We start from the raw sequence: 23,194 nt of genomic DNA, 5'->3' as shown, positions 1-23,194 counted from the left end.
AGGGGGATGCTGGGGGCGGGACGCAGCAGGGCACTGCGAGCCGCCACCGGAAGCGGAAACAGTACCGCGTTCTGGGCCAGGTAGCTTGGGAAATATAGTCGTGTGATTCCGGGGACTGTAGGGCCATGGAGGGGAGGGGATGAGCCGGGAGAGGAACTAGGATGGCTGGTTGCTTCTTGCTTCTCCCATCAAACAGCGAGCCTCAGGCCTCGGCGAGACTTTGCTGCCCGGGGCATTGACCTCATCCCCAGCCAGCCAGCCCTCCTGGCCCTTATCGCCTTGCTCCCAAGTCAGCCCGCCAAGGAGACCCGCGACGGGGCCCATGTTTCATCCGGGGTTTGCGCAGCGGAGGCGGGAGGTGAGGCCGGGGTCCATGCTGAGGATCCTGGGGAGGGTGTACTGGGATGAGCTGAGCGGTGTGAGAACCAGGACGGCCCCGTGGGCTAACCTGAGGTGGTGCCAGCCATTCTGCTGCTTGTCCCCTTGCACTTCTCCATTTCCTCTTAGGGCTTGAACGGGCCTGCTGTGGGCGCTAAGTGCGACCTTCGAACCCTGGTCAGAGTAATGGTGAGGGGCTGCGTGACGTTATTTCATTTAAGGGTTTCTGGGCATTCTCCGCTTCAGAGCCTTTTTTAACCCTGAGAGTGATTTCCCAGGTCCAGAAAATGAGCTCGGAGCGGGGGCCACGTTGAGGGAGGAGGCGAAGGGCATTGTGGGGGCGTTATGTAAAAACAGGACCCCAACCGACGGATTTTTCTCAGTCCTCGCGCTACGCCGGCACGTGGCGCGTTGTGCTTCTGCTATGGAAACATTCCAGGGCGGGAAACAACCCGGCGCTTGCGCGCGCCTGCACCCTCAGGTATTTTGTTTTGTTTTTCCCCAGCCACGCATGCGTCTTTGTGCCCTGTGAGTATTTGTCGACTCCTTTGCTTAGAGTAGCGCCATTTTGCAGTACGGAAGCTATAAAGCGACACAGACTGGAACCTCTTCCTGAAAGCTGCTTCCTGCTTCCGGAGACGTGTCGCGTTTGTTTTTGTTTGGGAAGAACTTACCCCGAAATAGGAAGATTTAAAGAGCCAATTTGATTGTTTTTCTTAATGGTATATTTTACGCTGTGATAAAGTTGTGTCAGAGAGGCTGGTATTGTTGGTGCAGATGGAGGTAGGGGCGGAGCGCACGGTCTGGGCAACTGTCTTACGGAGACTTCTTTCTTACCTTTACTGAGGGGCATTGTCTGTTACTGGCCCTGCAGGGTCCCAGGTTGTGGGGTCACTTTTGGGTTGGGAGGGGATTTTTGACGCTAAAGATACTTTTTGTTTATCTCATTAGGTGTCTGGAACTGGCTCTGGTCGCTGCAGGACCACCAGGGGCTTGGCTTCCTAGTCTCATTTTCCTAGATTTCCCAAAAGCCATGTCTGGGTCTTCCCTCATTAACTTTACCCCAGCCACTGATCCCAGTGATCTGTGGAAAGATGGGCAGCTGCAATCACAGCCTGAAGAGCTGGAGCCCATCCTGGATGGGGCTGCAGCCCGGGCTTTCTACGAAGCCTTGATTGAAGATGAGAGCAGCACCGCTGAAACCCAGATAGCTCAGCCTGGGCCTGCCAGGAAGAGGAAGAAAAGAAGAATGACGAGGGAGACTGCAGCAGGAGGACATGGACAAAGGAGATCCCTTGACGCAAAGGACAAGACGACCCAGCAGATACTGAGGGCAGCCCAGGAGGGGGACCTGGCAAAACTAAAAAGGCTGTTGGATCCCCGTGAGGCAGGGGGAGCTGGAGGGAATATCAATGCTCGGGATGCTTTCTGGTGGACCCCTCTGATGTGTGCTGCCCGAGCAGGCCAGGGGGCAGCTGTGCGCTATCTCCTGGGCCGTGGGGCTGCCTGGGTAGGGGTCTGTGAGCTGGGGGGCAGAGATGCTGCTCAGTTGGCTGAAGAAGCAGGTTTCCCTGAGGTGGCCCGCATGGTCAGAGAGAGCCCTGGAGAGACAAGGAGTCCAGAGAACCGGTGAGGGAAGCCTTATCTTTTAATATTATTTAAACTTTTAAATCTATTTTTGTTTTATTGAAGCATAGTTCAAGTATATAAATTACATGTGTACAATATAGCGATTCAGGATTTTTTAAAGTGATATTCCATTTATAGTCATTGTAAAATATCGGCTAAATATCTGTGTTGTACACACTCTCTGGGTTTAAATCCTGATTATACTTCTTGGGCAAGCAACCTAGTGTCCATGTGGCTCAGTTTTCCTATCTAAGAAATTAGATTATACTTCTTATAGGGTTGTTAGGGTTAATTAAATGGGTTAATATACATAAAATGCTACAACAGTGCTTGTATTTAATAGCATAGAAAGCACTGTACAAATGTTAACTATAGTAATTATTATTTCTCAGCCAAGAACCTTGTGAGGCCTTAACCATTCCTTCAGGTCCACTGTTGCTAACTGGGGAGGAAAGGCAGTTTGTTTCTTGGCAGAAATACTGGAGGGACCTTGTCCCACCCTGCCACCCACCTCTGAGGCCTAAACTCTTGTGCTGCCCTTAACCTTTCTCTTTTTTTCTCTCCAGGTCCCGATCCCCCTCCCCCCAGTACTGTGAGACTTGTGATGCCCACTTTCAAGACTCTAACCACTGTACATCCACTGCTCACCTGCTGTCGCTGTCCCGGGATCTCCGGCCCCCCATCCTGCCACTTGGGGTCCCTACTTCCAGCCCAGGCTTCAAGCTGCTGCTGAGAGGGGGCTGGGAGCCTGGAATGGGGCTAGGACCCCGGGGTGAGGGCCGTGCCAACCCTATCCCCACTGTCCTCAAGAGGGACCAGGAAGGGTTAGGCTACAGATCAGCACCTCAGCCCCGAGTTACACATTTCCCAGCTCGGGATACACGGGCAGTGGCTGGGAGGGAGAGAGCCCCTAGGGTGACCACACTGAACCGCAAGGAGGAGAAAAGGCAGGAAGAGAAGGGCAAGGCCTGGGAGCGGGATCTGCGGACATACATGAACCTCGAGTTCTGACTTGGGCAAGTTCTGACCTTGGTGTGTTGCTGAAGTCTGACCTTGGGCCCCGAACTTAGACACTTGGGCTTCTACTTCCTGATGTCTGCCCAGGTTCCACACCTGGTTTTGATCAGTGGACTGTGCCTTCAGTAGAAAGAAGCCAAAAGTTGAAAAATAAAATCAAGCTTTTCTCCCTCTTGGTGTTTTATTCACTTTTCTGGAAGCTGTTGCAGGGAAGCTAAACGAGACTGGGGACCACATGAAATTCTACCAGAACCAGAAGAGGCAGCTCCTCTATGTGGCCTGATAGGGTTGCCTCTGCCAGTCTGGTTCACTTCTAGTCCCCAGCCACTGTCCTTAGTGCCCAACCTATTTTTTTCAACCCCTGAACCAGGAATTGCCCATCTCTATGCAAGTCTATGCAGAGCTTCCCTGGTGGCTCAGATGGTAAAGAGTCTGCCAGCAATTCAGGAGACCCAGGCTTGATCCCTGGGTTGGAAGATCCCCTCAAAAAGGAAATGGCAACCCAGTCCAGTGTTCTTGCCTGGAGAATCCCATGGCCAGGGAAGCCTGGTGGGCTACATTCATGGGGTCGCAAAGAGTCAGGCATGATTGAGCGACTAACACTTTCATGCAAGTTTGACCTCCCACAGAAAGCACCCTCTGTCCACTCCAGCCAATTCAATCACTGATTTCACAAGTTTGTATACTATGTGCTATGAATGGGAATGAGACATGCCCAATCTTAAGGTTGCTCGCACCTGTAGGAAACAAGATGTGATAAAAAGAATGCATGGTGATGGGGAAGTCAGGAAAGGCTCAGAAATGATCACGGGTGGTGTCTTGCAGGAAGAGGGCAGTGTGATACTAAGACCAAAGATGTAGCCTGTAGGCTGTTAGCTGAGCTGGAACCAGAACTCGCCTCCCAAATCTACACTTTAAGCCAAGGTTCTTCATTTTGATACCCGAAAACTAAGGGCAGGAAGCACATCCTGTTTGTCTACACTTGTCTTCCCCATACTTCCTCTCCTGCTCCTCCTGCCTCATACCAGGTGCCTGTTGTCAAATCCAAGAGGTAAACATCTGTGCATGGAGGAGCAAGAAAGGGCTACTCAAGCCCCAAGCCTCCTCTCAGCTTTCTCTTCTGGAAAAGCCTTTCATGAAATCGTGAAATAGAAGAGGAGTGGAGCGGGATGCAGGGAAGAACTCAAGGGAACTAAAGGGGGCGGGCGAGCTTAAAGGGATACCGGCGGCCGGGGGTCTCTAGGCGACGAAAATGGAGCCTGGGCTTATATTCACGCTTTTGGCTCCTGTGACCTCGGCTGTACGGCCGGTGCGCACTGATGGCGCGCACAGGCAGCTCGGGCCGGGGGCGGGGGTTGGGGGGCGGTCGATCGACAGGGTCCGCCCCGCGAGCTAGGGCTCCGCCTCCGCCTGTCCTCTAGTCCCGGTGCGGCTGCTTCCGGGCTCTGCAGCTCCGGGCGGCTTCGCGAGGCCGAGGCCCCGACGCTGGGCCCGGGAGGGGCTGCATCGCTTGGATGCCTGGACGCCAGGCTCCGCAGGCAGGCGCGCGCTTTGCCTCGCTCCCGGGATCTCCCAGGATATCTCCGGCCTGACCTTGCGAAGACTGAATCTCAGCTGCGGGCTGGGGTGCCAGTGGGGCCACTTTTTAGGAATCACAGCCCTCTGAATCAAAGCAGGAACGTTGCTGGCTGGAGTTTGCCGGATACCTCACCCCCCACTCACTTAACAGGAGACTTCTTTCTGAGCTGCCTTAGGGCAGCAGTTAGGACTCTCCTGGTCGGTCGGGAGCACCTAGGATCCGAGGCCACCTTCCTTCCTTCCTTCCTTTTTGGATGGAGAACCGCCTCCCCAGTTTCTGGGGCACCTTGGGGCGTGGCCTTGGTGAGTGAAACTTGGGGTGCTGCCTGCTGGGAAGGAAACCTGGAAGACAGGGAGGACACTGTGACGGTGTCCCAGGCTTTGTCAGATCCGTAGACTTTTGGAATCTTGTGTGGGTGTATAGTGGGGTGGTGGTGAATGGATTTGAACGTGCCTCTCTTTACCTTAAAACTGAAACGGAAACAAGCCGCTTCAGGCTGCATGACCATCCCAGGAAGAGGAGAGCCACTTCTGAGTTCAGAGTAGGACTCTCCAAGCAGATTCCTGTTCTTCTGAGCCTAAACACACTCTGGTTTCTGAGGAAATCCTCAGTTCCCCATCCAAGAACCTAAGTCGTGCCAGGAAGCAGCCCCAGAATTGGAGGGCTCATTGCACACCCCAGCCATGTTCCTCCGACGCCTTGGTGGCTGGCTCCCTCGCCCCTGGGGCCGCCGGAAGTCGACGAGACCTGACCTGCCCACCCCAGAACCCAGACGGATGGACAGCTCCTCTGAGAATTCAGGGAGTGACTGGGACAGTGCCCCAGAAACCATGGGAGATCTGGGGTCTCCCAAGACCCAGGACTCAGGTGCACAGAGGAGCTCTGGGGCTGCTCCAGAACCAAGCAGGGAGGCCCAAGTTGAGCAACTGGTGTACAAAAGAATGGATTCTCTCAAGTGGGAGAAGACTGCTTCCAGCACCCAAGAGTCTGGGAGACCAGAGGCTGGGGAGACCATTCCCAAACTAGGACAGGATCCTGTGGACTCAGATGGCACCGGGAAACGTGGAGGGTCCCCTGAAGAGGAATTGAGCCCCTCAGTGGCTGTAGCCCCGGTGGAGAAGCCTGGCCGGCGTCAGAAGCTGCTGGGCTGGTTGCGGGGGGATACAGGTGGGGGAGCAGGGGCTCCCCACCAGTATCTGGGGGACCCAGAGGAGTGTCTGCAGATCTCCACCAACCTGACCCTGCACCTGCTGGAGCTGCTGGCCTCAGCCCTGCTGGGGCTCTGCTCAAGGCCCTTGCGGGCAGCCTTGGACGCGCTGGGCCTGCGTGGACCGCTGGGCCTCTGGCTGCATGGGCTGCTGTCCTTTCTGGCTGCTCTGCATGGACTCCATGCCGTGCTGAGCCTACTGACCGCTCACCCCCTGCACTTTGCCTGCCTCTTTGGTCTTTTACAGGCCCTGGTGCTGGCTGTCAGCCTCCGGGAGCCCAGTGGGGATGAGGAGGCCACTGACTTGGAGGGGGAGAAGTTAGAGAGGGAGGGGGAGGAGCATAGGGGAGACCCAGGCAAGGGGCTGTGACCAAGGGGTACGGTGTGACCCAGGGTCCTACCCTCAGTGGGGTGGAAGCAAGGATGAAGATGGTGTGGGAGGTATGATCCAAATTGTAAGCACAGGGACCTCAGGGAAGGGGCAGAAACCCCAGAGTATGAGGGCACAGAGCCCCCTCCACACACAGGAGAGCTGTTCAGGGTGTCTGTGTTTATGGACAGTGGGGGCCTTGCCCTTGAATTCACCAGCTGTTGTTAATTTTTGCTTTTACATTTTTCCCACTTTGTTTTTTTCTTCCACCTCCACTTTTTAAAAGCAAAAAAAAAAAAAAAAAAAGTGTGGTGGTGAGAATAAAGACTGAAGGGTCCTCTCAACCTTTTAAAACTCTCCAGGGGTGGAGAAAACCAGTCAGGACAGACAGACCTCTGGGTGGGGTAAGAGGGTGGTTGAGAGACTCGGGGGATCCCTTGGATCCTGGGATCTGCACCATCTAGGGAAGAGCAGCACTCCTAGGTGGGTACATTAGGGAGTCTGGATGGGGTTCCCACAGGTGATGGGGAGCCTGAAGGGAGGACCTGAGGATTCCTAGGAGCCAGGGGGAGTGGGGCTGGGTGCAGGCAGTGTTGGCAGGACGGCCAGCTCATAGGGGCTGGCAGCTCACAGGCAGCATGGGGAGCACTGGAGTTTGCAGACCCCACTGGGGGCTTGGGTTTGCTCACTCAGCAATAAATGTGTCACACCAAATGCTAAATATACCACTACAAAGCGAGAGTTACCACCGCTCAGTGTCCTTCCTGACGCCGTCCAACTGGGGGTTGAGGTGGGAGAAGGTCCGGGGGGAGGACTGAAATGAGGGGAGTGGGACTGATGTTGGGAGACAAACGCCCAAATGAGATGAGGATTGGAAAATCATCTTTATTACTTTTGAAAGAGAGTTGGGAGTCTCCAGCTTCTCCCCTCACCATACAAGTTCCAGCTGTATCCATCTGGGGCCATAGGTGAAGCCACAGGTCAGTTACTGGACAGCTCGCACGCGTCTGGTGGGAGGAGAGAGAAAGGAGGGTGGACAGGAGGGAGAACCAGGGAGAGAGGCAAGGCTGATGGCAACGGGATGAGGCAGAATGCAGTCTCTCACGCCCCATGTCAGACAAAGTCTCTGAGGTCTTTTTTCCCCTGCAGACCTCTGCCCCTCTGCCCCTGTCTGACCTTCTGCCCCTTTTATCCACTGCAATAGCCCAGAGTCCATCCTGGCTCCCTCTGGTACCATCCGTCTATGACACAAGTGGAAGTGTCAACATAGCCACCGTGATGATGTCAGCCTTGGGCCACGCCCCCTGGTGACATCACTTGAGTCCCTTTCATCCAGCTCTCACAGAAGACTTGATAAGTCCTAGTTGTCTTCCGTAAGACTTTACCCCCTCACCTTGATTCCTGGGGGTCAGTAAGAAGGCCTTAAAGTCCAGGCAGGAGGTCAGGGACTGGAATTCCTCCACACACTTCTCAGGAGGGTGGGGTGAGCGATCTGGAAAGGGAGGGCCAGGCTCATCAAAGCCCCTGCTTCTCAGCACAGCCCCTGGTGAGGACCTCAGGGAAGCAGCCAGCCCTTCCTGGGATGATGTCACAGGACCGAGATAAAGGGACTCTATTGCCTCCTCCCAACCCCCATCCCTCCTCCTCTCTTTTCCCCCAGATCTTCTTGCCTGGCCTCCCCACTCACTGTAGAGGAGGAAGCGCTGGTAACCCTGGCCTGTCTCTTTCAGCATGATTCCACCTGGGCATGCACTGGAGAAGAGCTTGGTCTTCATGTCAGGGCGGCCTGTCATGGTTGGGGGGCGGTTAGTGTGAAGACAAGCAAGCAAGCCCAGGGGGCCTAAGGAGAGTGAGGGCTGGAGAAAACCAACCTTCGGTTCTGAGATCTGTGCTCCCATCAGACAGGTGGTAGATCCATTTCCGGGGCACACAAAGCCCGTTTTTCCTGCAGAAGTGGTGGTGGCAAGGAGGAGAAACTGACACCTCAACCACTCAGTGCCAGCCTCTATTCCATCTTACTCTTTCTGGAACCCTGGGTCCCCTTGGGTTTCAAGTTACGAAAGGATGGTTAGGTCCATCTCTCCCCGGAGGGAAACTAACAAAGCTATTGAACTCAAGTGGGCCAAGAATAATGGTATGCCAAGGAGCCCAGCTCTTTGTGGGCGGGTGCTCACACTTCAGGCAGAGACCGCACCTACTGGTGCCTCTGCCTCCTCACCACTCACGTGCGGATGGTTGCTCGAAGCTGGAGCTGCATGGGGGCAGAGCCCACAGCCATGTTGAAGATAATGTTGTCCACAGGGTCAAAAGTCGCCAACTCCTCCTTGGTGGGAGCTGCCCCTGCGATAAAGTACCACTGGCCCAGGTGGGGGTCTGGGAACTGGAGAGACAAGGAAGGGAGCAGAAGAAGGTGGGTCTCACTACAGAATCCAACCTCTTCATCAGTCAGAATGACAATACTTAGGGATGAGGGTGTTGGCTGCCTTTTTCCAGCTAAAGACTGGAATCTGTGACAAGGAGTCACTAAATGACTTTTCCTCTTTGCTCCTCTTCAGTAAACCCCACTCTCCAGTTCTACATGTCTCCACATTGATGGCCATAGTGTGAGCACCCGCCCACAGAGAGCTGGGCTCTTTGGCATACCATTATTCTTGGCCCACTTGAGTTCAATAGCTTTGTTAGTTTCCCTCCGGGGAGAGATGGACCTAACCATCCTTTCGTAACTTGAAACCCAAGGGGACCCAGGGTTCCAGAAAGAGTAAGATGGAATAGAGGCTGGCACTGAGTGGTTGAGGTGGCAGTTTCTCCTCCTTGCCACCACCACTTCTACTTATATATATTTTTAACTTATTGCTTTCATCATCACAACAATCACACCCTTTCTTCCTTCCAGTGTGGCTTTCTGGTCATGCTGGGCCTCTTACCCTAGTCCATCAGAGTCCCCTCACCCCTAGCTCAGCAGCTTCCATGCTCAGTGCATACCTCTTTCCCATCCACTCCTTCAGTTGTCAGTTGGCTGTGCTCAGGGCACTGGTGGATGGAGTTAAGGAGAAAGCCATAGAGGTAGAGAAGAGCTGCCCAAATGTGGTGGAACATCTTCAGGCAGGAGGAAGCTGGTGCTCTGCGTGGAGTGGCTGGTGCCTTAACTGCTCTCCCCAACTGGCTGCTCAGTATAGTCTGCTTCCAGCCCCCTTGCCTCGACCCTTGACCCTTTCACCCGCTAATGAGTAACTTCAGTCTTGTTTTCCAACCTAACCATGGATTACTTACAGTGTTCAGGACTTCCTCCCCCTCTTCAAAACGCAACCACTCCACAGTACATACTGGCATGTCCAGGGTCTCCCAGGAGTTAAGACAGCTGAGACCTCCAGGTGATCTTTCAAACCCTATCTGAGCTGGGATATCTGCTGTGCTCTGCAGCACTGAAGAGAGATGGATTGATTCTACCAGTCACTCACTCACTGAGAAAACTGTTTTTGAGTTCCAGTTGTTTGTCAGGAACTGGCTAAGCCCTGGGAACATAAAAGTAAGACATAGTCCCTGGCTGTGTAAACAAATCATTGCAATACCACCTGGTAAGTGCTTTACAACAGGTATGTACCAGGTGCTGAAGTATGTGGATGGGAGGCTTTCTCTCTCAAGTTGTTCATTGGAGAAACTATGCACACCATCCAGAAAAGTCTGCTGACACAGTTCATTCACTTAATGTTTATTACTGCAAGAAGTTACAGAATCTAGTGGTTATAGACAGTGGTGTCATGCAGGGTGGGTCCAAACCCTTACTTTGGACAATTTTATTAATCTTGCCTGTTTTCTCATGTATAAAATGAGCAAATCATCAATCTCATAGGATTAAAAGAGCTAAGGCATATGAAGCCCTTAGCAAAGGCCTGCACATAAATCCAAAGTAAATATTCCCTATAATTAATAGTAATGTTTGTAAAGCACTTATTAGTCTCTCGTGGGTATTATGTTCTCAAGTAACAGGAGGTAGGCAAAGAATTGTCAAGAGGCAATCATTGGGTACTGCCAAGAAGATGGGACTTCCTGGATTATTTATAACCCACAGGCTGCCATAAAGATTTGTTCTGAGAGGTGAGGCTTGCTCTGGGCTTGCGATTTAGCTAAAAGAATAAAATTTGGGTGATGAATAGTTGAGGGTTCATTATATTTTTTAACAAAAAACTAAAATGCAAGCTATTGGGGCCGTAAAATAGAAAGTGCTTGACCCAAGGGAGTCTGGTAGGCCTGATCTGTCAGTTCTGCCACTTACATTCACCTATAAAAGGGATGTAATAGATGTTGAAAGGCTATTAAATGTGACAGTATGTGAAACCCTCACCAAACCGGTTGGCACCAACCAGGGCTCACTATACAGATGCTTATTAAAACTTTTAGTACCGGGACTTAAGTAGAAGCTACAAATCCAAGAAAGGACAGGCACCGGAGGCAGGTACACCAGCAGCAACGGCTTTGGCTGGAGGAGTGGCAGCACTGCGGGGCCCAGGCCCTTGCCCGAGGGGCGGAGGGAAAAGAGGGCAGAGGGACGGTAACTATACCGGACCTTCCACCTGTAGAAGCCCTTAGGCGGCCCTCTCAATCCCCCAGGGTCAGAGTCTTGTGTTTCACTCCAGTCTGACCCCATGTTTCCAATTCCCAAACTCGGAGTCGTCCTTTTTAAGACAAAAGTCCTGAAAGGGCCTAAATCCTTGGTTTCTCCAAAACAGGGCGTGTGCCCTCGGCCGCAACCGCCGGGGAAGAACATGGCGCCACAAAACGCCCACCGGGCAAAACCGAGGTCAGGCCCAACGACGCCACCGCACGTAAATCAGCTCGAGAACCACCTCCAACCGCCTATGGAAAGGGTGACTTCCGGAGACGCCGAAGGAGTGGCTCAGCGAGGACGATGGTAAGAGAAGACAGGATTCTAGGGGGCCTGGACAGTGCCGCCTCAAATTCTCTGCCGACCAAGACTTCAGCATTGATTAGCGAGGCACAATCCCCAGTCTCCAGACTCCAAGATCCACACAACTGCTCAAAGCCTCTCTCGAGGCAGTCGAAGAGTCCCATCTCGTAGTGTTTTTTTCAGGCATATATAGTGGCCACCACAACCCCCCCCTATTGCTTAAGCGCGCGCAGGGGAGAACTGAACAGTGCCAGCTGTGGTGGGGAGGTGCCTAAGTGTGCACGCATGCGTAGTAGCACGCACGCAGGCGCAGTACGGTCCCCCGGGCGACGGCGGTGGCGGCGGCTCTTCGGGGTGCTCGGCTCCCTCCCATCTAGGCCGGCCCCGGCCCGTCTCGCCCCCAGGAACTCACTATTTGGGGCCGCGGACTTTCTGGAAAAGCCCCACAAAAGTAAAGCTTGGGGACCTGGGGGAAGCCGGAAGTACCGCCTCGCGATCCCCAAATACTATCGGGGAAACGGAAGTGGCCGTCGGTGGCAGGTTGGGGGAGACCGGAAGTGACGGTACCGTGGGGAAGTCGGGGGCGGAGCTGGGTGGTAGGGTGTGTGTGTGTGTGTGTATATGTGTGTGTGTGTTTGGAGTGTGTGTATGTGTTTGGAGTGTGTTGGTTGTGCCTTTCTGATAGAGCACCGAGGGTACGTGGAAGAGGGAGACAGCTCGCCGATCTAGCCCCCCGTGAGTGTTCGTCATTTCGGGTCTCTAGTGACTTAAGCGGGTTCGATGGGCGTGGCGTGGCGCGCGTGCGCGAAACCACTTTCTCCGCAGAGTCTGGCGCGACCCTCGCTCTCTGGTTGTCCCCTGGGTTTGCCGACTTCTCGAGCCCTTGTCCTACCGCGACCGGTGATGACACCGGTCTCGTGTTTCCTGCCTTCCCGTCTTCTTAGCTCTTCTGGCCTTCCCTTACTGTGATTGGCGTCATTGAGCCCCTCCCACCTGCCGCCCTCCAGCTCCCTGTGCCGTCGATCTCTTACCCTTTGTGTTTCTCTCCCTGTGCCCCGGAATCAGAAGGGGGATGGGGGCGGGTGTGAGTGTGTGTGCTTGTGTGGGAGAAACTCTTTAGGTATGGGGCGGAGTCTCGGGCGGGGAAGGCTTCCGGGTATATAAAAATCTGCTCTAGGCGACAGCGGGCCTCCTCCTAACATTCTTCCTCAGAGAGCTGTCGGCCATGGAGCCCAGTGATAGTACCGGTACCACTATGGAGGATCCTGACAGCCTGGAGGTGCTGGTGAAGACCCTGGACTCTCAGACCCGGACCTTTATTGTGGGGGCCCAGGTGAGACCCCAGTACTTCTGGGAGACACTCATTAACTCTTCCTCTTACAGGTGGTTTGTACTGAAAGAAGAGCCTGATATTATGGTTTTCAAATTTTCTCTCATTGATTCTTTTGTTCATGTTGTATCCAGAACATTTTCTGATGTTTCCTCTTTGGCTTTTGTTGGGTGAGGTAGATTTTCTTTGCCTTTCTCCACCTCGATAAAACTCAATGCAGAGGGAAAGAAAGAAGGAGGAATCTGTATGCCAACATGATAGATGAGCCCCAGCCCAAAGGGACAGATGTGGCTCCTGCCTTTGGGAAAGCAAACAGAACACTAGGACCTAAAGTAGAAGAGTGTCTTAAAAACTGATGAGGTCTATGCTGTGTTTTTAAAGGATAGGAGTCGGATCCCATAATGCTCATAATGCAGGTAGATCCTTAATAAAATCGTAAGGAGGTTGATCCATAGTTTTAAACACATTGTTACGTGTATTTAATGAGACTGTGTAGGCTTTTGTGATGAGGTGTTTGTAAACAGCTGGGTACTTCTCACAAGTCAGTTGTCTAGTTAGGAAAAATATTTTTCTGACTTTGCCCCTTTTTCTTCTTGCTTGAGTCTGCCTTCCTTAACCTAATTCTCTACCACATCTTCTTTGTCATTGCTTTTATCTTTAAGATTACAGTGTTGTATCATTTTGTGTTTGTGGAGGGTCACCGGTATCTCTAGGCACACACATTCCTTTTGGAGCCAGGCAGAGAAGGAGAGAAGAGAATGTCAGTTGGTGTTTCTGCTCTTCAGCCCTGTAGTTTTCTCCTGGGCCTGTACCTGAAGTTCATTACGTTTATTGTATGTATTTTGACAAGTGTTGCCCTAGTTCAGGGCTTTGCTCAATAATTACCTCACAATTAAGACAGATGGGTAGTAATTTTAGGATGGGATGGTTTTTGCCCCTTACAAGTCAGCTGTCCCTCTTCTGTCCTTTTTCTTCTATCCTCTGATTCCTCGTCATGTTTCTTCTTCCCTACAGATGAACGTAAAGGAGTTTAAGGAACATATTGCTGCTTCTGTTAGCATCCCGTCTGAGAAACAACGGCTTATCTACCAGGGACGAGTTCTGCAGGATGATAAGAAGCTCCAAGAATACAGTAAGGGGGTGGGGGAGGCAGAGCAGAGCTTGAGGCTGCTGTCCAGAGCAGTGAGCTGAGGCCATGGGTTTCCCCGATCATGTAATGTTTTGGTGTGTATCTTTTTTCTGCAGATGTTGGGGGAAAGGTTATTCACCTTGTGGAACGGGCTCCTCCTCAGACTCAGCTCCCTTCTGGAGCATCTTCTGGAACAGGGTCCACCTCAGCCACCCATGGTGGGGGACCCACGCCTGGTACTCGGGGGCCTGGGGCCTCTGTTCATGACCGGAATGCCAACAGCTATGTCATGGTTGGAACCTTCAATCTTCCCGTAAGCTTGTGTTCCTCACGGGAGGGTTTTTGTGGGGGCAGTTTTGGTTGTGGTAGCAGCCAAGAGTTCATAAGAGAGGTATCTCAGTCTTTAGAAGGGCTTTGGTGGGCTCTCTGGTCTGGTAACAGCCTCTGTTTTTGAGAATCTAGAGGGGTCGGGCACCAGAGAATCAGTTGGAAGTGTGGGGGCCTTAGTATTTGGCTTCTCCCAGAGCAACTTCCCTTACCCTTTCCCCAGAGTGACGGCTCTGCTGTGGATGTTCACATCAACATGGAACAGGCCCCGATTCAGGTATCACAGGGCCTGGGAGGGTCAAGGAAGGGGATCTGGGAGAAGGAGGCCACGAAGTGGGGGATGGGTCTGGCTGAAGAGATGGGGCTGGGTCCTGGTTTAGTAGGTAATGGAGCTTGTGGCTTTATCTCCAACCTGCCTTGATTTTCTCTCTCATTGTAGAGTGAGCCCCGAGTGCGGCTGGTGATGGCTCAGCATATGATCAGGGATATACAGACCTTACTCTCCCGGATGGAGGTGAGTGGGCAAGGCTGGCCACTGCCTGTCTCACTCCATCCTCCCTACCCCTTTTGTCTCAGCCTAGGGATGAGGGCATGACTGGTCACATCCACTGGGTTCTCTCCTCTTAATCTAATCTCTTTTCTGCAGTGTGTGCTCTTTTGGGCAGAAAAAGTATCTTTCTTTTGAGGCTGTCCTGTCCCTGCTGATTCTCTTTGCAATTAAAGACGGATTCCTTGCCTTCCTGTTCCTTGGTTGTCATATTTGATGCTGGGCTGGCTTAGCTTCATTAGTTTGTATTTGCAGCCATTGTCCTTTCCTTCTTTTCTCTTGGAGGTTAGGAAACCACAATCCCTAGTTTTTGTTAATAGTTTATTTCTAAGTATCATAGGTGTTTGTCACACATCTAATTTGTGTACGTTTTAGGGAGTCAGAGATTCAGATGCAGAGCCCTGCCTTCGGGGTGCCTAGTTAGTGCCCCTTCTCCACTCAGTCTGCTCTGACCTGAGTAATCTGCTGCAGTCTCACGTTGCCTTTGTTGTCCTGACTCTTTTCCCGCTTCAGTGCCGAGGGGGGGCCCAAGCCCAGCACAGTCAGCCGCCACCCCAGACACCAACGGTGGCTCCAGAGCCAGTGGCCTTGACCTCCCAAACGTCAGAACCGGTTGAAAGTGAAGTGCCTCCTCGGGAGCCCATGGAGGCAGAAGAAGTGGAGGAGCGTGCCCCTGCCCAGAGCCCGGAGCTCACCCCTTCTGGCCCAGCCCCAGCGGGCCCAGCATCTGCCCCAGAGACAAATGCACCCAAGTGAGAGAGGGAGAGCACCTTTTGGGGTGGGAGTGGGTTGGGGATTCTAAGTGAAGTGTAAGGACCAGGAAAAGGTCTGACGAGAGAGAAAACATTGTTCAGAGGTGGTGCTTGTAGAGTTAGTGTTGAGGGGCGGGCGGGGGGCCTCTGGAGTAGGTAAATGAGATTGAGACTGGCCACTGAGCCAGAGGCTGCCCTTCTTTGGGTTAGGAAATCCACTTGGTGCTCCCAGAGGTGGCAAGAATCTCTCCCCTGAGTACCCAGAGGCCCCATCTGGTTTTTAAGAGTTGGTGTTTTGCCATTATAGGTACAGGATTGTGTTGTGGGAAGGGTGAAAGCAGTTTGTCTTTTCCTGTCCTTCCCCCCTGGGTGAGGTTAAAGAACAGAAGCTCTGATAGTTCCAGGGGGTGGGCTGGGGGGTTAGGCTGGGGCTCTGGGAGGCCAGGGAGAAGTGGGGCACGGGTGGCAAGGGCAGGAGTCTGAGGGAAGCCTCGGCTCACGACCGCTTTGGGTTTTGCCCACAGCCACCCTTCGCCTGCGGAGTACGTCGAGGTGCTTCAGGAGCTGCAGCGACTTGAGAGCCGCCTCCAGCCCTTCCTGCAGCGCTACTATGAGGTTTTGGGCGCTGCTGCCAGCACGGACTACAACAACAATGTGAGCCCACCCACCCCTTCACCTCCAGCACCCCCAGATGGAGCAGGGCGAAGCGTAGATCACTTCCCCTGCCCTGTGCCCCAAAAGATGTCATCTTCTACAGAGAAGCTTCTCTTTAGATTAGGAAGGAAGTGATTGTTTCCTCCCTGACAGGAAAACAGGGTCTTTTCCTCCTTGACATCTTCATGGTGTTCACTGTCTTCTCACTTTCATGATCCCTTGCATTAGTTACTTAGGAAGTTTATAAAGTAAGGAAGATTAGCAGGTGATAGCTTACTGATTCACTGTAGGATTTATTATCAAAGGAAGCTATTTGTGTGTATAAACTAGAGCTTACTTGCAAAGATTTGGTGTATACAGAAGCTTCAGAGGATGTACCTAAAGACATAGTGCTCACTTGCTCAGTCGTGTCTAACTCTTTGTGACCCTGTGGCCTGAGGCTCGCCAGGCTCTTCTGTCCATGGGATCTTCCAGGCAAGAGTACTGGAATGTTTCCATTTCCTTCTTCAAAAGACAAAGAGGATGTGATAATCAATCTCAAGAAGGCATTACTTTTTTAACAAGGTGGATCCTAGCCTAATGCTTTTTGCCTTTCTGTGTTTGGCCCCGGGGAGTACAGCAAGAGGGCCGTGAGGAGGATCAGCGCTTGATCAACTTGGTGGGGGAGAGCCTGCGGCTGCTGGGCAACACCTTCGTGGCACTGTCCGACCTGCGTTGCAATCTGGCCTGTGCACCCCCTCGTCATCTGCACGTGGTCCGGCCCATGTCTCACTACACCACCCCCATGGTGCTCCAGCAGGCGGCCATCCCCATCCAGGTGGATCAGGGGAGCCTGGATGCGGACAGATTGGGGGCTGTTGATGAAGTGATCCATCGTAGCTGTTGGGTTCCAAGGAGGTTGGGAGGGGAGCAGACTTGGCAACCATGGTGACGCAGGATGGAGGAGACTTCAGAAGTGTATCATGGGGTGCCCTGGGTTAGGCGCTTGTGTTTTTCTCACGTCTGCCCCGTCCTCTCTGTCGTCCAGATCAATGTGGGGACCACTGTGACCATGACAGGGAATGGGACACGGCCCCCCCCGACTCCAAGTGCCGAGGCACCTCCCACTGGTGCTGGGCAGGCCTCGTCCCTGGCCCCCTCTTCTACCGCCGTTGAGTCTTCGAATGAGGGGGCTTCCCCACCAGGGCCAGCTCCCCCACCGACCACCAGCCACCCGAGGGTCATCCGGATTTCCCACCAGAGTGTGGAACCCGTGGTCATGATGCACATGAACATCCAGGGTGAGCTGGGAACAGCTGCTGGCACAGCAGAGCAGTGCAAGGAGGGGTCTTGGGTTGGTGCTGAGATGTGGGGGCGCCAGGGTGGGAAAGGAGAGGCCAGGGCTGGTGGCGGTAGCTGATGGCGCAGAGCACAGGCTCTTTAAGTTAGCGTGTGTGGGGAGGGGCAGGAAGAATGGCTTGTCCTCAGAGAGTTGTGTGCATGGTGAAGGGAGCGTCTCCTCCCCATCTAGATGGAGTGAAAGGCCATTTTTCTGGTTGGGGGAGTGGAGGCCTGAAGCACGCTGATCTTGGGAGGATCCAGTTAGACCTTGGCCCTGCCTGTCTCAGGCCACTGTCTCTGTCTCCTTGCCCAGATTCTGGCACACAGCCTGGTGGAGTTCCGAGTGCTCCCACTGGCCCCCTAGGACCCCCTGGTCATGGCCAGACCCTGGGTAAGAGTGAGGGCATCAGAGCAGGCCGAGCTCTGGGTAGAGAAGGGGTAGGGCTGAGTGGGTGGGTTGAAGGGGGTCCAGGGTCAAGGTTACATCAGACCCACCCCCCAGGCTCCACCCTCATCCAGCTGCCCTCCCTGCCCCCTGAGTTCATGCACGCCGTCGCCCACCAGATCACTCATGAGGCCATGGTGGCAGCTGTTGCCTCCGCGGCCGCAGGTAACAACCTGAAAGGGGAAGCCTGGGAGGGGGGCCCCAGTCCACGGTGGTGGGCGTTGTCTGCTGGCCTGCTCAGACTGGGCCCTCAGTCCTCTTCGGTCTCTCCCCTCTGCCACCCACAGGACAGCAGGTGCCAGGCTTCCCGACAGCTCCCACCCGGCTGGTGATTGCCCGGCCCACCCCTCCACAGGCTCGGCCTTCCCATCCTGGGGGGCCCCCAGTCTCGGGGGCTCTGGTGAGTTAGGGGTGGGGGAGTCCCATCAAGGAAGAGTGTGGAAGAAACTCCTATGGCAGGGCATGGAGAGGCCAAGTCTGAAAGCCTGCCCTTGTCTTCTCCCCTCAGCCGGGTGCTGGTTTGGGTACCAATGCCTCTTTAGCCCAGATGGTGAGCGGCCTTGTGGGACAGCTTCTTATGCAGCCTGTCCTTGTGGGTGAGTCCGTGTCCTTCCTCATCTCAGATGGAAGAGGTTTTCCAGTTCTCTCTACCAGAATGGAGATGCTGTGGGGTCTTGTTTTCCTTGAGCTTTCCGCTGTCTTCTTTTGCTCTCTAGCTCAGGGGACCCCAGGAATGGCTCCATCTCCAGCCCCTGCGACTGCGTCAGCTAGTTCTGGCACCACCAACACGGCTACCACAGCTGGCCCTGCCCCCGGGGGGCCCGCCCAGCCTCAGCCCCCTCAAGCCTCTGCTTCTGATCTTCAGTTCTCTCAGCTCCTGGGGAACCTGCTGGGGCCTGCTGGGCCGGGAACTGGAGGGCCTGGTGTGACTTCTCCCACCATTACGGTGGCAATGCCTGGTGTACCCGCCTTTCTCCAGGGCATGACGGACTTCTTGCAGGTGAGTGGCTGGCTGACTCTCCGCTTCAGTCTGCCTCTTCCTGAGCTCAGCCAGGTCCTGGGTGTCTTGTTGCCACTAGGAAGGAACCTTGGGAATTGATTGTCTTAGCACCCTCCATTTGGTAGATGAGGAAAACGGGCTGGGAGAGAGAAGCATAGTAATTGTGTCACTGCTTTCCTGAGCTAACCTGTTCAGAGGGTAACTGCTCAACCTGACTCAGCTTATGAGAAGCCGCCATGTCTATTCTGCTATAAGGCACAAAGACTGGAACAGGGCGCCATACCTTCCAGACTCCTGTGGATTTGTGCTTCCCCAATGCCATTTTTGTGGCTTCCCTGGTAGCTCAGCTGGTAAAGAATCTGCCTGCAATGCAGGAGACTCCGGTTCGATTCCTGGGTCAGGAAGCTCCCCTGAAGAAGGGATAGGCTATCCACGCTAGTATTCATGAGCTTCCCTGGTGGCTCAGCTGGTAAAGAATCTGCCTGCAGTGCAGGAGACCTGGGTTGGGAAGATCCCCCGAAGGAGGGCATGGCAATCCACTCTAGTATTCTTGCCTGGAGAATCCCTTTGGACAGAGGAGCCTGGCAGGCTACAGTCCGTGGGGTTGCAGAGTCGGACATGACTGACTGAGCAGCTAAGTATAATGCCGTTCTATGTCCTTATTCTAATTTCACTCTCTGTTCTTTATTCCTTCTCTCTCATGCAGGCAACACAGACAGCTGCTCCCCCTCCTCCGCCGCCCCCACCCCCACCGCCCCCTCCAGCCCCAGAGCAGCAGACAGCACCCCCGCCGGGGTCCCCTTCTGGTGGCAGCGGGAGTCCTGGCAGCGTGGGTCCTGAGAGCTTGCCATTGGAGTTCTTCACCTCAGTGGTGCAGGGTGTGCTGAGCTCGCTGCTGGGCTCCCTGGGGGCCCGGGCTGGCAGCAGTGAGAGCATCGCTGCTTTCATACAGCGGCTTAGTGGGTCCAGCAACATCTTTGAGCCTGGGGCCGATGGGGCTCTCGGTGAGCAGATAAGGGTGCCCTGCCTTCTCTAGGGATCGGGCAGCCAGGGGAGAGTGGGTGGCCTTTGTTGATGGTGGGATGAGGCTGATGGGCTAGAGGGCTGGCCAGGTGGTAAAGGCCACTGCTGACCTCAGTCCCTGTCCCTAGGCTTCTTCGGGGCCCTGCTCTCTCTTCTATGCCAGAACTTTTCCATGGTGGATGTGGTGATGCTGCTCCACGGGCATTTCCAGCCCCTGCAGCGGCTCCAGCCCCAGCTGCGGTCTTTCTTCCACCAGCACTACCTGGGTGGCCAGGAGCCCACACCTGGTAACATCCGGGTAAATGAAGTCCTTGGGCCCAGAGTTCTCCATCTCACCTTTTGTTACTTATTTCTGACTTCGTTTACGCCTTGCCTAAAGCTGTGACTGCCCCAGTCGAAGCTCTGGGCTTGCTAGGGGAGGAGGGGGACATGTCTTGAGGGGTGGGGTTTGTTCTAACCTGTGCTGTCTCCACCCACCCGCAGACAGCAACCCATGCATTGATCACGGGGCTTGAAGAGTATGTGCGGGAGAGCTTTGTGAGTATCCCTTTTCCAGCCACTCCTTTCCTGACTGTGGTCAGGGTGGCTGTTGTTCCAGCTGCTTCTTCCCTGACTCCCAGTCTGTCTGGTTTCTGATTTGGGGGTCTTTGTGTGTCGTCTTTCTCAGTCTCTGGTGCAAGTTCAGCCAGGTGTGGACATCATCCGAACAAACCTGGAATTTCTCCAAGAGCAATTTAACAGCATTGCTGCTCATGTGATGCACTGCACAGGTCAGGGGCTGGCTGAGCCAGGGTGAGGGGGCACGTTGGATGTACAGGGCTGCCAGGTACCAGTAATCTGTCCTTCTGTGTTGCCCACAGACAGTGGATTTGGGGCCCGATTGCTGGAGCTGTGTAACCAGGGCCTGTTTGAATGCTTGGCCCTGAACCTGCACTGCTTGGGGGGACAGCAGATGGAGCTTGCTGCTGTCATCAATGGCCGAATTGTAAGCATTATTCAGCCCCAGATCCCTAGCCTTTTGCTTTTCCTCGGGTTTTCTTTGGTATCCTGCAGTTTTTTTTCCTCCCAAACTGCCACCCTTTATGCTTTGGCACCGTTCAAAAGCCAGCTGAGGGTTTTGTATCAAGTCTGCTCTCTTCCCCACAGCGTCGCATGTCTCGTGGAGTGAATCCGTCCTTGGTGAGCTGGCTGACCACTATGATGGGACTGAGGCTGCAGGTGGTACTGGAACACATGCCTGTAGGCCCTGATGCCATTCTCAGATACGTTCGCAGGGTTGGGGATCCCCCTCAGGTAAGAGGGCCCTCTTGGGCTGTGGGCTTAGGGGACTTGGGACCAGAGAGGTCTGAGAGAGGGCCTTTCGTGGTGGTCTCCTTCTCTGCCCCCTTTCACAGACACTTCCTGAGGAGCCAATGGAAGTTCAGGGATCAGAGAGAACTTCCCCTGAGCCTCAGGTACCAGGGAGAGGTTGAGGAGCCAGCTAACTTGGAGTGGAGGGCTGGGCGGAAGGGCTGGAGGCTGAGAAATCTGAAGCCTGAGTCTTCCTACTGTCTGACTCCCAGCGGGAGAATGCTTCCCCAGCCCCTGGAACAACAGCAGAAGAGGCCATGTCCCGAGGCCCACCTCCTCCTCCTGAAGGGGGCTCCCGAGACGAACAGGATGGAGCTTCCACTGAGACAGAACCTTGGGCAGCTGCAGTCCCCCCCGTGAGTGTCAGGAGGGGGTTGGTGGGTTAAGGCAGCTGAAGGCTGTGGTGATTGCTACTTTCTCATCATCCTTCCCTCCCCAGGAATGGGTCCCTATTATCCAGCAGGACATTCAGAGCCAGCGGAAAGTGAAACCGCAGCCCCCCCTGAGCGATGCCTACCTCAGTGGTATGCCTGCCAAGAGACGCAAGGTTGGTTTGCCTCTTCCCTGAGGATCCCTCTGTATCCAATTTCCCCTGTTGTGCTTAGAATCAAACTAGAGACATTCCTGGTTTTTAGTCCCCTCATTTAATTCACAAGGAAACCCTTCTGGGACCTTTGCATTGCTGTTTGCCAGCAGTCTTATCATCCCACAATTGCCCAAACCGCGTTTGACTAGGGCCCATCTTTCTTAAGGCAGGCATCCTCTTGTGGGCTAGCTGAGAATGCTGGATGGCTTGACCCATCCTCTCTCTCTTGCTTTGGAGACCAAGTCCAGCACATTCAAATGCCATTTTTGGCCAGAGCCGGACAAAATTAGGAACGCGTTTCTGCTGTCAAAACTACACATGGACTGTCTCCGTTCTCTCTGCTAGCATGGAGACTCAGTGGTTGACTCATGCAAAGGGTGAGCTGGGTGGTGGCACTGGATCTGACCTTGATCCTCTTTTCCCTCTCAACCCCGTCCCCCAGACGATGCAGGGTGAGGGCCCCCAGCTGCTTCTCTCAGAGGCCGTGAGCCGGGCAGCTAAGGCAGCCGGAGCTCGGCCCCTGACGAGCCCCGAGAGCCTGAGCCGGGACCTGGAGGCACCAGAGGTTCAGGAGAGCTACAGGCAGCAGGTGCCCCCACCTTGAAGCAGCATAGGGATGGTCTAGTGGGAGGGGTTGGGCTAGGGTCCCTCTTCCCTGGATCCCTTCAGAGGTGAACTGGTGAGTCTGGGATTACCACTTGATTTTACGTTGTTTTACTGGAGGCATCTGGGAAGGCTCAGTGATGCTATTACTGGGTTCCTGGACAGTGTATGGCCGGTGGGGGAAATGGTACCTCCTAAGGGATGGCTCACGTGCTTGCTGGGGCCTTAGGGTCTGTGAGGGTACCACTCACCACTCCAACCTCCTTTGCTTTCTCTAGCTCCGGGCTGACATACAAAAGCGACTGCAGGAAGACCCCAACTACAGCCCCCAGCGCTTCCCGAATGCCCACAGGGCCTTTGCTGACGATCCCTAGCTCCATGGCCCTCCATCATCAGGGGACCATTTCCCCTCCTTCTTCCTTTACAGTATTTAAGAAATAAAAAGTCAGATTTTCCTGGCTCTTTGTCTGTAAATTGTCTTCATTAAATAGTCTAAACGCTCTAATCTTCTATGAAGTTGGTTTTATAATTTCCAGCAACCCAGCTATACTAGACAGCTTTTAACATTTTACCATGAACAGATGAGCAGTATCCTGTTTTAGAGGTGGCCATTTTCAAGGAATACTTCCATGCAAAAACGATGAAAAGAAACCTGCTCAGGTGCACACTAGGATGGGGCTCTCAAAACAGTAAGCCACCACTTAATTGCCAAGTAGCTGCAGACCTATGTAAGTCTTGGCTTAACTAGCAGGCAGTGGTACCAGGGTAACTCAGCCAAGTTTGATTATGGTGGAACTGGTCTACCCAGTTCAAGCAGCCCACTGTTCCTGTTTGATCAGAGTCTGACTATAAAGACATTTCTGGTTTGCAGACAGGACCAAAGTGACATGTGGCTGTGGGCTGGCCACTATTTCTTTTCAGAAGCAGTTGTCCTCCTTTAGCTAGCTTGGTGCTGGACAAACAAAACCTGGCGGAAACCTAGGGCCAAGTCATAACCTTTGCAGCGTCTGCCAAGACCTCTAGAATGCTGGCTCAGGGACGT

The 23,194-nt window shown here is 53.9% G+C and overlaps 4 protein-coding genes across 29 annotated transcripts; 3 read left to right on the top strand and 1 right to left on the bottom strand.

The window, feature by feature from the left end:
* The first annotated feature begins 67 nt into the window (after positions 1-67).
* Positions 68-3,195, top strand: GPANK1 (G-patch domain and ankyrin repeats 1). Of its 5 annotated transcripts, none has more exons than XM_040250285.1 (4): positions 68-358; positions 884-1,100; positions 1,330-2,007; positions 2,574-3,191. In XM_040250285.1, the coding sequence occupies exons 3-4, from the start codon at positions 1,412-1,414 to the stop codon at positions 3,016-3,018; spliced, it is 1,041 nt and encodes a 346-aa protein (XP_040106219.1). In that variant the 5' UTR covers positions 68-358; positions 884-1,100; positions 1,330-1,411; the 3' UTR covers positions 3,019-3,191. The 5 variants fall into 5 exon arrangements, with proteins under 5 accessions (XP_040106219.1, XP_040106224.1, XP_040106222.1 ...); XM_040250288.1 differs by having other exon boundaries at positions 74-358; positions 953-1,100; positions 2,574-3,195; XM_040250286.1 differs by having other exon boundaries at positions 74-358; positions 935-1,100.
* Positions 3,196-4,432: 1,237 nt separating this feature from the next.
* On the top strand, positions 4,433-6,925 carry CUNH6orf47 (chromosome unknown C6orf47 homolog). Its single transcript, XM_040250277.1, has one exon. The coding sequence runs from the start codon at positions 5,287-5,289 to the stop codon at positions 6,178-6,180; it is 894 nt and encodes a 297-aa protein (XP_040106211.1). The 5' UTR covers positions 4,433-5,286; the 3' UTR covers positions 6,181-6,925.
* Positions 6,926-7,045: 120 nt separating this feature from the next.
* Positions 7,046-12,187, bottom strand: APOM (apolipoprotein M). 7 transcript variants are annotated; one of them, XM_040250281.1, is made up of 8 exons: positions 12,118-12,187; positions 9,451-9,692; positions 9,163-9,210; positions 8,406-8,560; positions 8,052-8,125; positions 7,868-7,966; positions 7,574-7,672; positions 7,046-7,187 (listed from the first exon to the last, which is right to left on the bottom strand). In XM_040250281.1, the coding sequence occupies exons 2-8, from the start codon at positions 9,508-9,510 to the stop codon at positions 7,162-7,164; spliced, it is 561 nt and encodes a 186-aa protein (XP_040106215.1). In that variant the 5' UTR covers positions 9,511-9,692; positions 12,118-12,187; the 3' UTR covers positions 7,046-7,161. The 7 variants fall into 7 exon arrangements, with proteins under 7 accessions (XP_040106215.1, XP_040106218.1, XP_040106213.1 ...); XM_040250284.1 differs by having other exon boundaries at positions 9,451-9,602; positions 12,118-12,140; XM_040250279.1 differs by having other exon boundaries at positions 9,163-9,692.
* On the top strand, positions 11,334-22,614 carry BAG6 (BAG cochaperone 6). Of its 16 annotated transcripts, none has more exons than XM_040250266.1 (26): positions 11,334-11,649; positions 12,299-12,419; positions 13,431-13,548; positions 13,662-13,858; positions 14,096-14,149; positions 14,312-14,386; positions 14,933-15,171; positions 15,696-15,825; positions 16,445-16,642; positions 16,853-17,105; positions 17,459-17,536; positions 17,648-17,755; positions 17,878-17,990; positions 18,099-18,186; positions 18,307-18,590; positions 19,297-19,594; positions 19,742-19,911; positions 20,097-20,150; positions 20,281-20,383; positions 20,474-20,598; positions 20,760-20,906; positions 21,008-21,067; positions 21,176-21,319; positions 21,403-21,510; positions 21,992-22,138; positions 22,431-22,612. In XM_040250266.1, exons 2-26 carry the CDS (start codon positions 12,312-12,314, stop codon positions 22,524-22,526), a joined length of 3,495 nt encoding a protein of 1,164 aa, XP_040106200.1. In that variant the 5' UTR covers positions 11,334-11,649; positions 12,299-12,311; the 3' UTR covers positions 22,527-22,612. The 16 variants fall into 16 exon arrangements, 12 of the variants coding, with proteins under 12 accessions (XP_040106200.1, XP_040106202.1, XP_040106209.1 ...); XM_040250265.1 differs by lacking the exon at positions 11,334-11,649 and adding an exon at positions 11,653-11,821; XR_005722798.1 differs by lacking the exons at positions 11,334-11,649; positions 21,992-22,138 and adding exons at positions 11,657-11,821; positions 21,716-21,926 and having other exon boundaries at positions 22,431-22,519.
* The last annotated feature ends 580 nt before the right edge of the window (positions 22,615-23,194 follow it).

The sequence above is a fragment of the Oryx dammah genome, unplaced genomic scaffold (assembly GCF_014754425.2).
Source record: "Oryx dammah isolate SB20612 unplaced genomic scaffold, SCBI_Odam_1.1 HiC_scaffold_11, whole genome shotgun sequence".
Lineage (NCBI taxonomy): Eukaryota > Metazoa > Chordata > Mammalia > Artiodactyla > Bovidae > Oryx > Oryx dammah.
The sequence above is the reverse complement of the archived record's forward strand: the minus strand, read 5'-3'. Positions and strand labels throughout refer to the sequence as shown.